This window comes from Eulemur rufifrons, chromosome 7 (assembly GCF_041146395.1).
Source record: "Eulemur rufifrons isolate Redbay chromosome 7, OSU_ERuf_1, whole genome shotgun sequence".
NCBI classification, from domain to species: Eukaryota; Metazoa; Chordata; class Mammalia; order Primates; family Lemuridae; genus Eulemur; species Eulemur rufifrons.
The window spans coordinates 71,437,937-71,452,542 of NC_090989.1; the positions used below are offsets into that span (position 1 = coordinate 71,437,937).

Genomic DNA, 14,606 nt, shown 5'->3' on the forward strand with positions numbered 1-14,606 from the left:
GTGGGGGCTATAGTTGGCCTTTTTCAAATGTCATCTTAAATCATTCTATCAACTCTATAATTATAATTGACATTTTGTGCACTAGAAACTTAAACTTCAGATTTTCGGTGATTTGTCCAGGGTCATCAGTAAAGCAGGGATTAGAACCCACATTTTTCTTTCTTTCGTTTTCTTTTTTTTTTTTTTTCCTGAGACAGAGTCTCACTCTGTTGCCTGGGCTAAAGTGCCATGGCATCAGCCTAGCTCACAGCAACCTTAAACTCCTGAGCTCGAGCAATCCTTCTGCCTCAGACTCCTGAGTAGCTGGGACTACAGACATGTGCCACCATGACCGGCTAATTTTTTCAATATATTTTTAGTTGTCCAGGTAATTTCTTTCTATTTTTAGTAGAGACGGTGTCTTGCTCTTGCTCAGTCTGGTCTCGAATTCCTGAACTCAAACGATCTGCTCGCCTCGGCCTCCCAGAGTGCTAGGATTACAGGCGTGAGCCACCTTGCCCAGCCCCAGATTTTTCTGATTCCAAAATGATTCCTACATTCCCCATCATAAGCCAACTTCCTTTCCTTCAATTCTCATTGCCACCCCCAATACGTTCATTACTTTTCCGAAGCCCACAGGGCTTTTTTTTTTTTAACATCTATCATGGGTTAATCCTTTTGTCTGAGGTTTTTAGCAAAGTGGCCATTCATAGTCATTGGCTGAGATATTTATGGAAAGATTTCTAGTTTAGCAACTTGTTTTTCCATCATTCCTTTAAGTCTCGAGGCACTTACATCTAGTTCAGTAAATAAACACTAGGGGGAAAAAATCACAACAAGCAGATAGATTAACAGACCAATCCTGTTGCTGAGGAGAGGATTTCCTCTCATTCCTTTGTTGGTCTAATAGGCAAGGTGTGTGCTAAGAGATTTTAAAAGGACACGAGGGAAGCCAAGACAAACAGTGACTCTTCTAAATTCGCAGAAGCCCAGGTGATTTTGACATTTCCCCAAGGAGCCAGTCAGGAGGGGTCCCAACAGATGTGGTTTAGATGGAGGAGAACAGGAAGAAGGACCACCAGGCTTTGCTGAACCAAGGGGAAGAGAATGAACTGGTGAGTCTTCCCTCCTTTTTTTAGTCTTCTCGAAGTGTGGAAGGCTGGGGCGTTGGCTACTGTTTTCAGCTAAAATAGAAGATTGACTGTAGCACTGGTGGTGCTGGCTTTAAACCCAGGAAGGGTGAAGTCTGTTAAGGCTCCTGACAAACCATAATGCACGGAGGTCCCTGCAGGGCTGAGAAAGCTGTGTCCTCTGGATGGTAGAGTTCTTGCTATCTTTATATGTGGCAGACCGTGTGAAGTTTCCTCAGACGTTTCGCAGAGTATTTGGGGTACCTTGAGATGTCTCCCCCTTATTATCTGGGTTGCCGTACAATTGGACAGACTCTGGAAAAAACTGAAACTCTTTTCTTATTCTTATACTTTGGGTTTTTCTGCACAAGCTAGGCTCAGGGAGCTTTGGGCTGAAGTCATGCTTTTTACAAGAGCAGAGAGAGGTTTTAAGCACCAAGTACTGAAGATGGAGTGGAATGTGGCCTGGGATTTTACCATATATTAAAAAAATTCTCACTTACCTAATTCTTTTTTTCCACTGCCCCTTCTGCCAAACTTACGTAAATCTTGAAAAATAATAATTAAAAACATGAAAACTCCCATAGTGTCTATTTGGTGCTCAGGAGCTTACATTTATGATTTTATTTAATCCTCAGAACTCAGTCATGAAAGAACTAATCCTATTTTATTGAAAAGAAATCTGAGACCAGGAAGGTTAGGTAACTTAGCCAAGGTCATTAGCCTGCAAGGCACATGCTGGGAATCCAGCCCACCCCTTCTTTCTTCATAACCTGCACTGTTCACACTACAACAGTGTCTCTTGTTAGGCGATGAGAAAAGGAGACAGAGACGGGGAAAGGGACAGAGTGAGGACACATTCAGGGCCGAAGAGAACATGGCGCATATATCAGAATGGAGTCAGTTTCCTGTCTAGCCTCCCCAGTTCTTGTTTGCTAATCTAAGGAAAACAAATGATTTCATCTACATCTGTGCTGTCCAATAAGACAGCCATTGGCCATGGGTGGTTTTTGAGCACTAGAAAAGTAACTGGTCTAAATTAAAATGTGCTTTATGTATAGTATACACACCAGATTGTAAAGAATTTTGTACATTTTGCATTAGTTACATATCGAAATGACAATATTATTTTAGATAGGTAGAGTTAAATACAATCTACTATGAAAATTAATTTCACCTGCTTCTTTTTACGTCTTTAATATGGCTGCTAGGAAATTTAAAATTACAAAGGTAGCTCACATTTGAGGCTTGCATTATTGTACCACGCTGAGCTTGATGATGGTACAGTGCTTTAAAATCTTCAGGCTGAAGGGATTTAAGAATTAAAATCTATGCATCTGTGTTGCTGCACAATTCTGTGTCAGCTCTGAAGTTTTTCAACATGTAGATGAGTGCCCATGAAAATCTTACGTTAATCTTTATTCTTCTCTAACGAGGTGCTGTATTTATAAAGTTTATAGCCCAATATTTTAATTCTCTCAATCACAGATGGCACAGGTGTATCAAAGGATTAAATAATGGGCCAGGTACTACAGTTACCTTCTTTTTTATGAGTAATCAAACACTTTTTGAGACATCCACTAAAAACCTCTGTTAGGAATCCAGCTATGTTTACCTCGTGCTGTCAGGGCATTCTGGGGACGGAGAGATGGCTGTGGATTTCCTTTTCATAAATCTTACTCTTGGGCAGAGAGACAGACGCAAATCCTACTCTGGTGGATCAGGTAATCTGGTGAGTCAGGTAGGCCTGGAGGGAACGCGGGTGACAGAAGTGTACCAGCTAAAGAGGAAGCTGTGACTTGGCCCCAGGCTATGGCTTACCTGCAAGTCCATAGGCCCGGTGTTGTCAGCTCTTTAAAGGGAAGCCAGAAATATGGATTTTTATGTGATATAGTCTGATTACAAATTTTGAAAACAAATTCATTTTTTTACACAATAGGTCAAAGTAAATCCGGGTATGGTTCAGTCCCAGCCTTGAGGGCTGTCAGTCTGTGACGTTCATAGCATCTCCCTACATGCTTTTCCTTTCCCGAAGGTTCCCCATGGCCCAGGCTGACTTCTACTTGCATTCATTATTTCCAGTGAACAATCAGCTGTGGTTGTGAAAATTAGACACTTATTAATGCAAACAATACATTCCTTCAGTCAAACACCCATGAAGAACCAAAGTGGATGGGGAGGGCCTATGAGATTATTCAAGCGCAGTCTTGGGTTGCTTTGCTGAGCTCAGCGTGGATGTGAAGTATTGCATTACCCCCTAGAGTTGGACTCCGTTGTCATTCCCTCTCTTGTGCTCAGGCCCTGTCTCCTCCAGCGGGGGTGGACAGCCAGTGCTTACTGTGCTGGCCACTGTGCTTGGAGCTGGACAAACAGGTTTTCATTTTACCCTCCTAACAGCCGTGCAACAGATACCACCTCACTGTACAGGCCTCTATTGTTCTTCCCGACCTATTCCTGCCCAATTGCCATGTGCCCCATTACTACCTGGCTCTAATAGGCTCCTTTTCCTTCACCTGTCCTTTTCCTAAAAATTTGCCCTGCCCAGGTGTTTCTCTCAGCCCCTCCATTCGCAGTCAGCTTTTCTCGCCATCTTTGGAGGCCCTCTCAGGACCCACAGCTTCACTAACAGCCCACAGGGTCCTTCACAGTACAGACCCTAACGAGCCCAGAGCCTCCAGGCTGTAGAGCTCAATGCCTAATGGAGTGGGATTGGGCTCAGGCTGACCTGGGTTTGCATTCCGGTTCTGTAAGGCAAGTTATTTAACCTCTCTCATGACTACCATTTGGGATTGTGGTGAGGATTAAATGAAGTAATACAGCTTTTCTAAAAATATCTTCTATAGAACAATATTGTTAATGGGTCTTCTATAAAAAGTTTCCCCGTTCTCTCTACCAATTAGGTTTGAGAAACGCAAGGTAGAACAGCTTAGCAGGTAATGGCAGGGCTTCTCAAATCTTGAATATGTTTGTCTTAGTTCATTTTGTGTTGCTACAACAGAATACCACAAACTGAATAATTTATTTCTTATTATTATTGGCTCTGAGAGGTGCACGGTCATGGGGCCACATCTGGTGAGGGCATTTTTTGCTGTGTTGTCCCATGGTGGAAAGAGGCCAAAAGCCAGGAAAGTGTGAGAGAGCAAGAGGGGGCCAAGCTTTCTTTTATAACAAGCCCACTCTTGAGATAAGTAACCCACTTCTGCGATAATGACATTAATCCATTTATGAGGGCAGAGACCTTATAGCCTAGTCACTGCTTATTAGGCCCCATCTCCCAACACGGTTGCATTGAGGATTAAATTTCCAGCACACGAACTGTGGGGAACACGTTCAAACCATAGCAATATCATGCCATCCCTTCTCATCCAGGCATGCCTGGAGGCAAACTATGTGCATATCAGCCTCTATTTCAGGGTCCTCTGGTCACATTTCCTTGCTGCATTTACTTTCTGAAAATCATCTGGATTCTGTCCCCATCTGAGCCACAAGTGCTGCTTTATTCACTAGTTGCAAAACCCAATCATTAAATGTCAAAATTACAAATGGGAGCAGCCCCAGAAGACAACATGGCTGCTTGTCATGGAGACCACAGAATTGATAGGAGAGCCTTTCATTTCATGCTCATCATCTTCTGTCAAGCAGTGGGGGAGCACTGGACTCTGAGCCAGCAGATCTGGGCTTTAGGCAAGACTCTGCTTCCAACCACATGGTTGTGGACACCTTATTGGACCTTGCTAGTTGCCTAAGAAAAATACCACTTACTCTCCCAACTCACAAATTTTGTAAGGGTCACATATGAAATGTGGAGAGTACTATATAAACTCATGATTCATTTATATGCTAGGAGTCAGGTCTTACGATGTGCAATTTGAAAAATGCAGGAATTATTAGATGAAATTGATGTTGAGTATATTTCCCTCTTCTCTGATTAAAACAGGGAAGGATAAATGTTTGAATTCTACCATTATCCCTAAATAATATGTGAAGAGCTGTTAAGAAAAGCCAGGAATTTTGAACATTTAGATTATTTTACACAATGTCATGTACTCTTCATCCTCCATTAATGGACCAAAAAAAAAAAAAAAAAGAAAATACACACTCACTCAAAGGAATAAAATTGAAAAGCGAAAATTGAAATTGAAAGGCCAGACTGTTGTCTCTCTCCTGTTTACAATCAACGTATATATTAACAGCTTGGATGAAGGCAAACTTATCAATCTTCAACTGACACCTAGTTATGAGGGAGAACTAACAGTACAGGTGACAGAATCAAGATGTAAAATTTTCTCTAGGCTGGATTATAGGAAAGAAATTGACAAGATGCTATGTAACAGGCCTCACTGTTGAGTTTTTGTTTTAAATTATCATCAAAATACAGGTGAGAGTTGTTTCCACATCTTTGCGATTGTGAATTGTGCTGCTATAAACATTCGGGTGCAGGTGTCGTTTTTATAGAATGACTTTTGTTCTTCTGGGTAGATGCCCAATAATGGGATTGCTGGATCGAACGGTAGGTCTACTTGAATCTGTTCAAGGTATTTCCACATTGCTTTCCACAGGGGTTGCACTAGTTTACAGTCCCACCAGCAGTGTATGAGTGTTCCTGTCTCTCCGCATCCACGCCAACGTGTATTGTTTTGGGACTTTTTGATAAAGGCCATTCTCAGATGTGGAAACAACCCAAATGCCCATCAATTCATGAATGGATTAGCAAAATGTGGTATATGTATACCATGGAATATTACTCAGCTATTAGAAATAACGGCGATATGGCATCTCTTTGGTTCTCCTGGAGAGAGTTGGAACCCATTCTATTAAGTGAAGTATCCCAAGAATGGAAAACTAAGCACCACATGTACTCACCAGCAAACTGGTTTCCCTGAGTGTACATTTGGGAATAACACCAATTGGGTATCGGACAGAGGTGGGGGCTGGGGGGAAGGGATGGGTGTATACTTACTTGATGAGTGCGATGCGCACTGCCTGGGGAATGGACATGCTTGAAGTTCTGACTGGGGGGTATGGGGGAGAGGGGAGGGGATGGGTGCATACCTACATGATGAGTGCGATGTGCACTGTCTAGAGAATGGACACGCTTGAAGCTCAGACTCGGGGGGATGGGGAGGCATGGACAATATATATAACGGGAATGTTTGTACCCCCATTATGAGCTGAAAAAAAAAAATTAAAATTAAAAAAAAATACAGGTGGGAGTATCAATGACTTGGGCTTAGTAGTTATGGGTGAAAAAGTAATTGGAGTGTTTTATTTGATTATGGCTAAATTTTAGTTGCCAATATGAGGAAGCTATAAAAAATTAGTCCTGGAATGCCTTAATATAACTCTGTTCTGCAGAAAAGAAAAAATGAAAATAGTTCTGCTATAATCTGTACCATTTAGGAAAACTCCAGAAAGTTATATTTAATTCTAAAACTTACACTTTTAGAGAAATTTCAAGAAGTATGGTGTATTTGGAGGGATATGTGTTTATCACAAGTAAGAACTGTCTAAAGAAATTGGGAACAGTTTCCCAAAGAACAATTATGGTAATTGTCTTCCAATAGTTGAGTGGCTAATGTGGAGAACAAAGTAGAGATTGGCAGATTCCAGCCTGATTTATTTTCCTTGTCAGAACTTCCTAATCATCTGTGGTGGCAAAATCTTAACATGACACCTCTGCAGTGACCTTTGCCCTTGTATAATTCCCTCTAGTTGAGTGCCAGCAGAACCTGAGTAGAGGACCCAGCTAACTGGATTCCTAACCCATGGAAACTGTGAGATAATAAATTTGTATTGTTTTAAGCCACTAAGTTTTCCATGAAGTGAGAGTAAACAAACACACCATCACAGCTGTCCAGTAAGAGAATATGCAGCCCTGTAATGTAATGAAATCTTATCTAAAGCAGACAATAGATGCTCATCTGTAAAAAATGGTGTACTGCTATTTTTGTCCTAGAGAGAAATTTGAATGAAATAATCTCTGAGAATCCCCATCCTGCTTAGTGATGCTCTTATTCCACAAGTGACTTTTAACAGAACATGCCATCTTGTCTCATGCCCTTGATCTAGGGCAAATTCTGGTTCCAGAAATTGTTCCTGTTAATCAGCCCAAGCATCTCATTATCTTTTGATCCACACTTACTGCTCTTTCTCTTTCTCTCTGTTAAGCTTCACCAAACAAGGATCCTTAGTTGCAGGAAGACCACAGTAGCACTTTTGCTGTAGTGGTACTGGTTTATGATGGGAATGCCTGTAGCTGACAGTGATAGTGTATTCATCTTTTGGGTATTGGATTTTGACTCACACTGCTAGACAGTGAAGGGTCTTTCCTAGTCCAGAAAGAAAGCACAAGGGGAAAATTTAATAGGTGGAACTAGTGAATAATTTTTTGAACATTTCCAAGACTCTGTTTCTTTGATCTACAAATAATAACTTATAAATATTAATATTAATAATAGTAAGCATTTTTATTACTTAAAATAACACCTCATAGAGTTGCGGTGAGAATTAAATGATACCTAAGTGCTCAAGAAAGATTAGTTCTTGTTGTCAAACATAGTTAAAGGTGAAAGTGATTCAAGACATCATATCCCTATACAAAGGGCCCTCAACAGCATGAATGCAGGGCATGATGTATGAAACTATGATTAACAATGCTTGATAATTACTGACAACTAATGCAAATTACTACATGTGGCCAAATCAAACAAGTAATAGCAGGCTGAAAAATAATGACCATGCTAACATGATCAATTAACCAGGAACAATATCATCCTAAAATCAAAGAGAAGAATCTTGAACCACTGGCAGAGGTAGAGATCAGAGAACAGAGTTTTAAGAATGTCCTCCCATCTAACACGTACTGAAACACCATTCGTCATGTCCAGGTAGAGCCAACAAAGGGCATGTTGTTAATAATGAATAGAAACCTGGTGCTGTGATTAAGGAACATCATTGGTGTGTCCTGGTAAAGACAAGGGAAGATTGTTAATAATGAATGGCAACTTGGTGCTATGATTATTGCTTTAAAAAAGGAGATAAAACATGATGAATTCTAACCACATAAAAGGACATAGAAATATGATCTCTTTGGCCATGATTCCAGTGAAAAGTTTGAGGTCTATACAGAGAAACCTAACTTGCTCTAAGGCTATTGTATAATAACATTCTTGCCAATGGAAAAGCCTAATATTTCACAGCAAAAACCCCAAACTAGAAACATGAACAACAACAACAACAACAAAAAAAAAACCTGGCATTGCCATTTACATAAGGGAATTATTGTAGTGAGAATTATTTATTTTATGTCTTGGTTGAGTAAATACATTTGTAACTTAGCCTGGTAGGAATCTTGGTTTGAGTTAAGTGAAAAAGCTATAACCCAAAACACCCACTCCAAAGGATTCGAATCACACCCTATTGTGCCTATGCATGGTAGGTACTCAAAAAATAATTTAGATGGCTACCCACATGAACAGTGAATGTGAGAATAAGAGGATTTACACAAACTAAAAAGACCTGTTCACAACACCAGTCTTGTATAAATGTTAGTGCTCCGGATACAATGAAAATCCAGGAAATAAAGGCTAGAAGCAACCTTGGGGGTTGGTTCCACGAGACTGAAAGGATCCTACCAAAAAAGAATTTGGGGAAGAAACCATGTTTAGATGAAACTGCACTCTATAATTCTCTTTTCCTGAGGATTTGGCCAATATTAGTTCCATCTCTGGTGGCAAGTATAAGAGCTACCTATAAAGAAAATAAAGAAAGGAATATAATTTTAAAGGTGGCTTTTATGTGCTAGTACTTAATGTATGTTCTCATTTAATTTTCATGAGGTAGTCACTTAGATATGCATTTACAACTGAGTAAATTGAGCCTCAGGCATGTAACATATACAAGGTCCCATTACATAAGCATTGGAGGTAAGATGCTCTATTACCTTACTCTGTTACATTGTTTTCCTCCCATACGAGTGAAGAATGATTGTTTTTGTGAGTGTGTGTGTGTGTGTGTGTGTTCGTGTATATAATTACTACCTCTAGCTAATCTGAATCAATTTGGTGTTTATCCTAAAGCCCTTCTCTCTAGCTTCACACACTACAAAAGTGAGCAGTTTTCTGTTTGGCCTCTATTTGAGTTCAATTTTGACAATTTGCACTCTTTGGGAAAAGCAAAAACTCCTTTTATGCCATTGATCAATCACTTTTAGAAATACAACTATGTCATTGGCTTAGTTCTGCATGTTGCCTGTGATAAAAATCATTTCACAATGAGTCCAATGGGATCAGTCACTTTTAATCTACTGAAATTTTGTTGAATTGTAGGTTAGCCAAGTTAATATTAATTCTTAACAATACTGAGCACTCAAAATGTTTTAGAAACTGTGCTAAATGCTTTGCATGCGTTATCTCACTAGTTTCTCACAACAACCCTAGAAGATAGCTATCATTATTATTCTAATTTATGGAGGAAGAAATTGGGGCATCAGAAGTAAACTGGATTCCCAAAGTTATATGTATGGTTAAGTGATGGAGGTATGATGTGAGCTTGGTTTTCTCATGCCAACTGCTATAACAAACTGCTTCTGTTGGATTTTACAACCAGCCATGGTTTTCACATGAAGAATCTAAAGTTTAGTAAGTTTAAATCATAGCTGGTGAATAATGGAGCAAGGAACGTAAGTGAGAGGTTCTAGAAGGCAATGCGGTGGGATAGAAAGAACAGAGGCTCTGGTGTCGGACCTATGTAGAGAGCTTTGGTCTAAGTGGTCACTTAGGGCAACAACCTCTGTCAAAAAGTGTACCCAATTTCATTGTTACTCCTAATTCAGGCCACTTCTTCTGTATTCAGGACCTAGATAAAGACCATTAAGGCTGTGATACCTGTCCCGGTACCTGGAATACAGAATTCTAGTTGGAAACAAAAAGGTGAAGAAACACCACTGCTCAGAGAGAATACAAATCGACTCTGTGTAAGATGGGCACAACCTCTGCGCTATTCATCTGAACTAACAGGTGGCAGATCTGGTTCCTGGCCTCATGGAACACAGCCTATTTCCATTACAAACCTTGAGCCAGTATATTGCAACTCAAACTGAAATAGTCACCTCTCTCTTCCTTTGAACCTATTGTCAAACCACCTGCTAACATTGGGCTTCCTTTTCTCTCAACACCTTACACCTCTCATTTAATTTTCACAGCTGCTCTCCCAGGTGTGTGCTATTAGTATTCTCCTAAGTACAGAGATGGAATCACAGACTGAGCAGAATTAAATCCTGAGGTCACATAGGAATAGGTGGCAAAACTCACTCTACTACAAGGAGCCACATATAATGGGTTTGAGATTCTGGTACTCTCATCCTATTTCCAATATCCTTACATTCACAACACCTCTAGATTCTGTTCATTTTTCTCTTATGGTACAAATACTGCTCCTGGCTCTCTCCTCTATTCTTAATTTCTTAGTGGATTTCACTGGGGGTATATAAATATTTAGGAGAAATCTGAGTGACTCTGCATCAGAAGAATGATAATTTAAAAAAATCAAATTATATATGTGATTAGTTGGTCAAAATGGAAACATACAGCATGATAAACTCTAATCACACAAACATTGGCAAGTTCACTGAGAATATTTGATTAAATTAATGCCAGATAAAATAGGGATTCTTTAGCCAACATCTCAAGTCCCACACCCAGCCACATATCTCTGAGAAAACTGAGAAATGATCTAGAAAGGAATTTTGCCAAGGTTTATGAGGCCAATTTATCAAAGAAGCAAAAACAGTGTGTCTATTCATCTCTGTTCAAGGTACTACACATTTCAGAAAGTTACACTGACATTTACAAGCTTGCTTGCTTTCTTTTTCTTTCTTTTTTTACTATTTATTTCACATATAAACACAGCAGTGTCAATAAAGTGCAGTGATCTCAAGTGTACAATTCAAACATTTCTGTCATAAATTAATTTTGCTCATTTTTGAACTTGATATGAGTAGAATTACGTATTGCTTTATGATACTTCATTTGCTCAGTATAATCTCTGTAAAATTCATCCACATTGATGTCTGCATCAGAATTTCATTCTTTTTTATTGCTTTATAGTATCACATTGTATGAAAACACAAAATTTATCTTTCTCATGTTGGTGGAACTTCAGATTGTTTCTACTTTTGGCTCTTATGAATATAGCTAATCCAAATATTCTGGTACATATACATTCATTTCTCTTGTGTAAAATTCTAAGAGTAATGTTACTAGCTCATTGTCATATTCTTAGCAATATAGTTTTTCAAGCTGTGTGCGCCAGTTCATACTCCCATCGACATATGAGAGTTTTAGTTGCTTCACATCTTTTTTTAGCATTTGATATATTCAGTGTTTTAAACCTTGTTTATTCTGTGGTTATATCATTGTGTCATTGTATAAGTTCAGGGTAAGTCCTCAAATACCGTTGTGTAAATCCTCCAACTTTTCTTTATTTTTAGGATTATCTTGAGTATTCTAGGCTGTGACATATGATTGCATCTTTATTTTGTATTCCCTAATGACATTATATTGATCAGTTTCTTGAACGTTATAGTCCATTTGGAAATTCCCTTTTGTGAAGTGCCTATTTGTCTGCCCATTGTATATTTACTTATTTAAAACTGTTTTGTAATAGGTTTTTATATATTTCAAATATGAGTCCTTTTTCACATATATAGAAATATATATATGTATATATAGGTAATATCTTCTCCAAAGATCTTTTGATGAACAAAAGCTTTTTTTTTTTTTTTGAGACAGAGTCTTGCTCTGTTGCCCGGGCTAGAGTGAGTGCCGTGGCGTCAGCCTAGCTCACAGCAACCTCAAACTCCTGGGCTGAAGTGATCCTACTGCCTCAGCCTCCTGAGTAGCTGAGACTACAGGCATGCACCACCATGCCCGGCTAATTTTTTCTATATATATTTTAGTTGGCCAGATAATTTCTTTCTATTTTTAGTAGAGACGGGGTCTCGCTCTTGCTCAGGCTGGTCTCGAACTCCTGACCTCGAGCTATCCACCCGCCTCGGCCTCCCAGAGTGCTAGGATTACAGGCGTGAGCCACTGCACCCGGCCAAAAAAAGCTTTTAATTTTACTGAAGTCAAATATATTTTTGTCTTTTCTGTCGCCTGTTGAAATATTTGCCTACTTGGAGTTCAAAAAAAAATTTCTCCTATGTTTTCTTTCAGATGATTTATTGTTTCAGTTTTCACATTTGCATATCTGTGCCATCTTGAATGAATTTTTGTTTTTGGTATAAATCAGACAGGGTGTGGGGACTCATTTTTTTCCCCAGCACTATTCATTTTGCCCCAGCACTACTTACTGAGCAAAGCATCGTTTCCCCCATTGATTGCAGTGGTTCTTCTCCTGTAAGTGAAAAGATCATATGTTTGAATCTCTTTCAGGATTCTTGTTGCTCTTCTTGTTTACACTTGTATATACCTCATTTTTAAAACTACTGTGGCTTTGTAGTAAGTTTTCATTTGTGGTGATGTAAGTCCTCCATATTTGTTCTTTTCAATTATTGTCTTGACTATCCTACATCCTTTGCTTTTCTATAACAATTTTAGAATCAGCACATCAATTACTACACATATACAAAAATGTCTGATGAGATTTTAAATGAGATTGCTAATGGCTAATCATGAAACTTAATACATCTCTCCATTTATTTAGGTTTTTACTTTCTCTTAGCAATGATACACACTTTTCAGTTTAGAGGTCTTGCACAATTTTTTTAGAATTATTAAAAGGTAATTGATTTTTTCATTTAATGATATTTAATTTTTGAATTGTTTGTTACTAGTATATACAAATTGGTTTTTCTATTGACCTAATATCCAGCAACCTTAATAAATCATTTAAGTCTTATAATTTGTTTATACATTCTGTTGGATTTTTATATATATAATTACATTATCTATACATAGAGTTTTACATCTTGTTTTCCAATTGTTATAAGCTTTATTATTTTATTGCCTCATTGCACTGATTAAGAATTCCAGTACTGTACTAATAAATATTAGTGATGATACTGACGATCTTGTTTTACTTGTCACACAAGTAAATGTTTGATATTTCATTATTAAGCATAATGTTAGCTTAAGGATGTGCTCATCTATTCCTAGTTGGCTGAGATTTTTAAATATTGTGTATTGGTATTGAATTTTATCAGTCTTTTTCTGTATCTAATGAGATGACCTTCTGATTTTCCTCCTGAATGTTAATATGGAAAAGTACATTGATTTTCAAATTCTTGCATTCCTAGGACAAATACCATTTGGTAATGATATATTACGCTTTTAATATATTACTGATTTAGTTAGATAATATATTTTAGAATTATTTTATCTATGTTCATGACAGCCTGTAATTTTCCTTTCTTGCAACACACTTGTCAGATTTTGTGTCTGGGTGTACTGGCTTCACAAAACAAGTTGGGGGCATTCCAGCCTCCTCTACTTATATTATGCTTGAACGAGAATGTTATCACTTCTACCTTAAATATTTTAAGGGATTCATAAACCATTTGGGCTTGAAGATTTCTTTGCAGAAGAAAGGTTTTAAATTATATATTAATTATTTTAGTAATCATAAAAATATGTGTATTTATGAGTATATCAATTTTATTAATCTTTTCAGAGTACCAATTTGATTTTATTAATTTTATCTATTATATGTCTGCTTTCTATTTTATTCACTTCTGCACTTATCTTTATGATTTTCTTCCTTATATTTTTGGGGGCTTAACTTGCTGTTCTTTCTGCAACTTCAAGTTGGAAGCTTACTGTATTGATTTCAAACTTTATTTTCTTTTCTAATGTAAGTATCTAAAGCTATAAATTTCCTTCTAAGGATTGTCTTAATTGCATTCCACCAATTTTTATTTCTGAATTTTCATTTTCATCCAGTTCAGAATATTTCCTAATATCCATTGTAATTTCTTATCTTTGCTTTTTAAGTTTTGAAACTATGTTTTTAGGTGCACAAAAATTTAGGATTGTTACAGTTCTGTTGAATTGACCTTTTACCTTATGAAATGTCCTTGTTTTTCTCTCATAACATTTCTTTCCTTAAATATTCTTAAAGAAATATATTTTATCTGATATCAATATAACTACATTAGCTTTCTTTTGTTAGTGTTTGCACGGTATATTTTCTCCTTCTTTCCCCTTTTAACCTGTCCACTGCTTTATGTCTAAAGTGTGTCTCTTGTGAACAGCATATAGTGGGTCTTTCATTATCCAATCTAACAATCTTTGCTTCCAATCATAGTAGTAAGGCTATTTACATTTAACGTAATTACTGATATAGTGAGTTAAATTTCATAATGTTGCTATTTGCTTTCTGTTTATTCTGTTTGTTCTTTTCTCCACTTAACATCATATCCTAGAATGTCCTAGGTTTCTACATTGACACCATATATTTTTGTTTTTACGTACTCTACCATACCCCATTGTTTTGACA

The 14,606-nt window shown here is 37.8% G+C and overlaps 1 protein-coding gene across 1 annotated transcript in view; it reads left to right on the forward strand.

Moving 5' to 3' along the window:
- Positions 1-1,025: 1,025 nt before the first annotated feature.
- Positions 1,026-14,606, forward strand: part of ATP13A5 (ATPase 13A5) — a 105,848-nt gene continuing 92,267 nt past the window's right edge. The window contains exon 1 of the mRNA XM_069472773.1: positions 1,026-1,094. Coding sequence (XP_069328874.1) covers positions 1,032-1,094 — 63 coding nt within the window. The 5' untranslated portion in view covers positions 1,026-1,031. The remainder of the gene's footprint in view (positions 1,095-14,606) is intronic.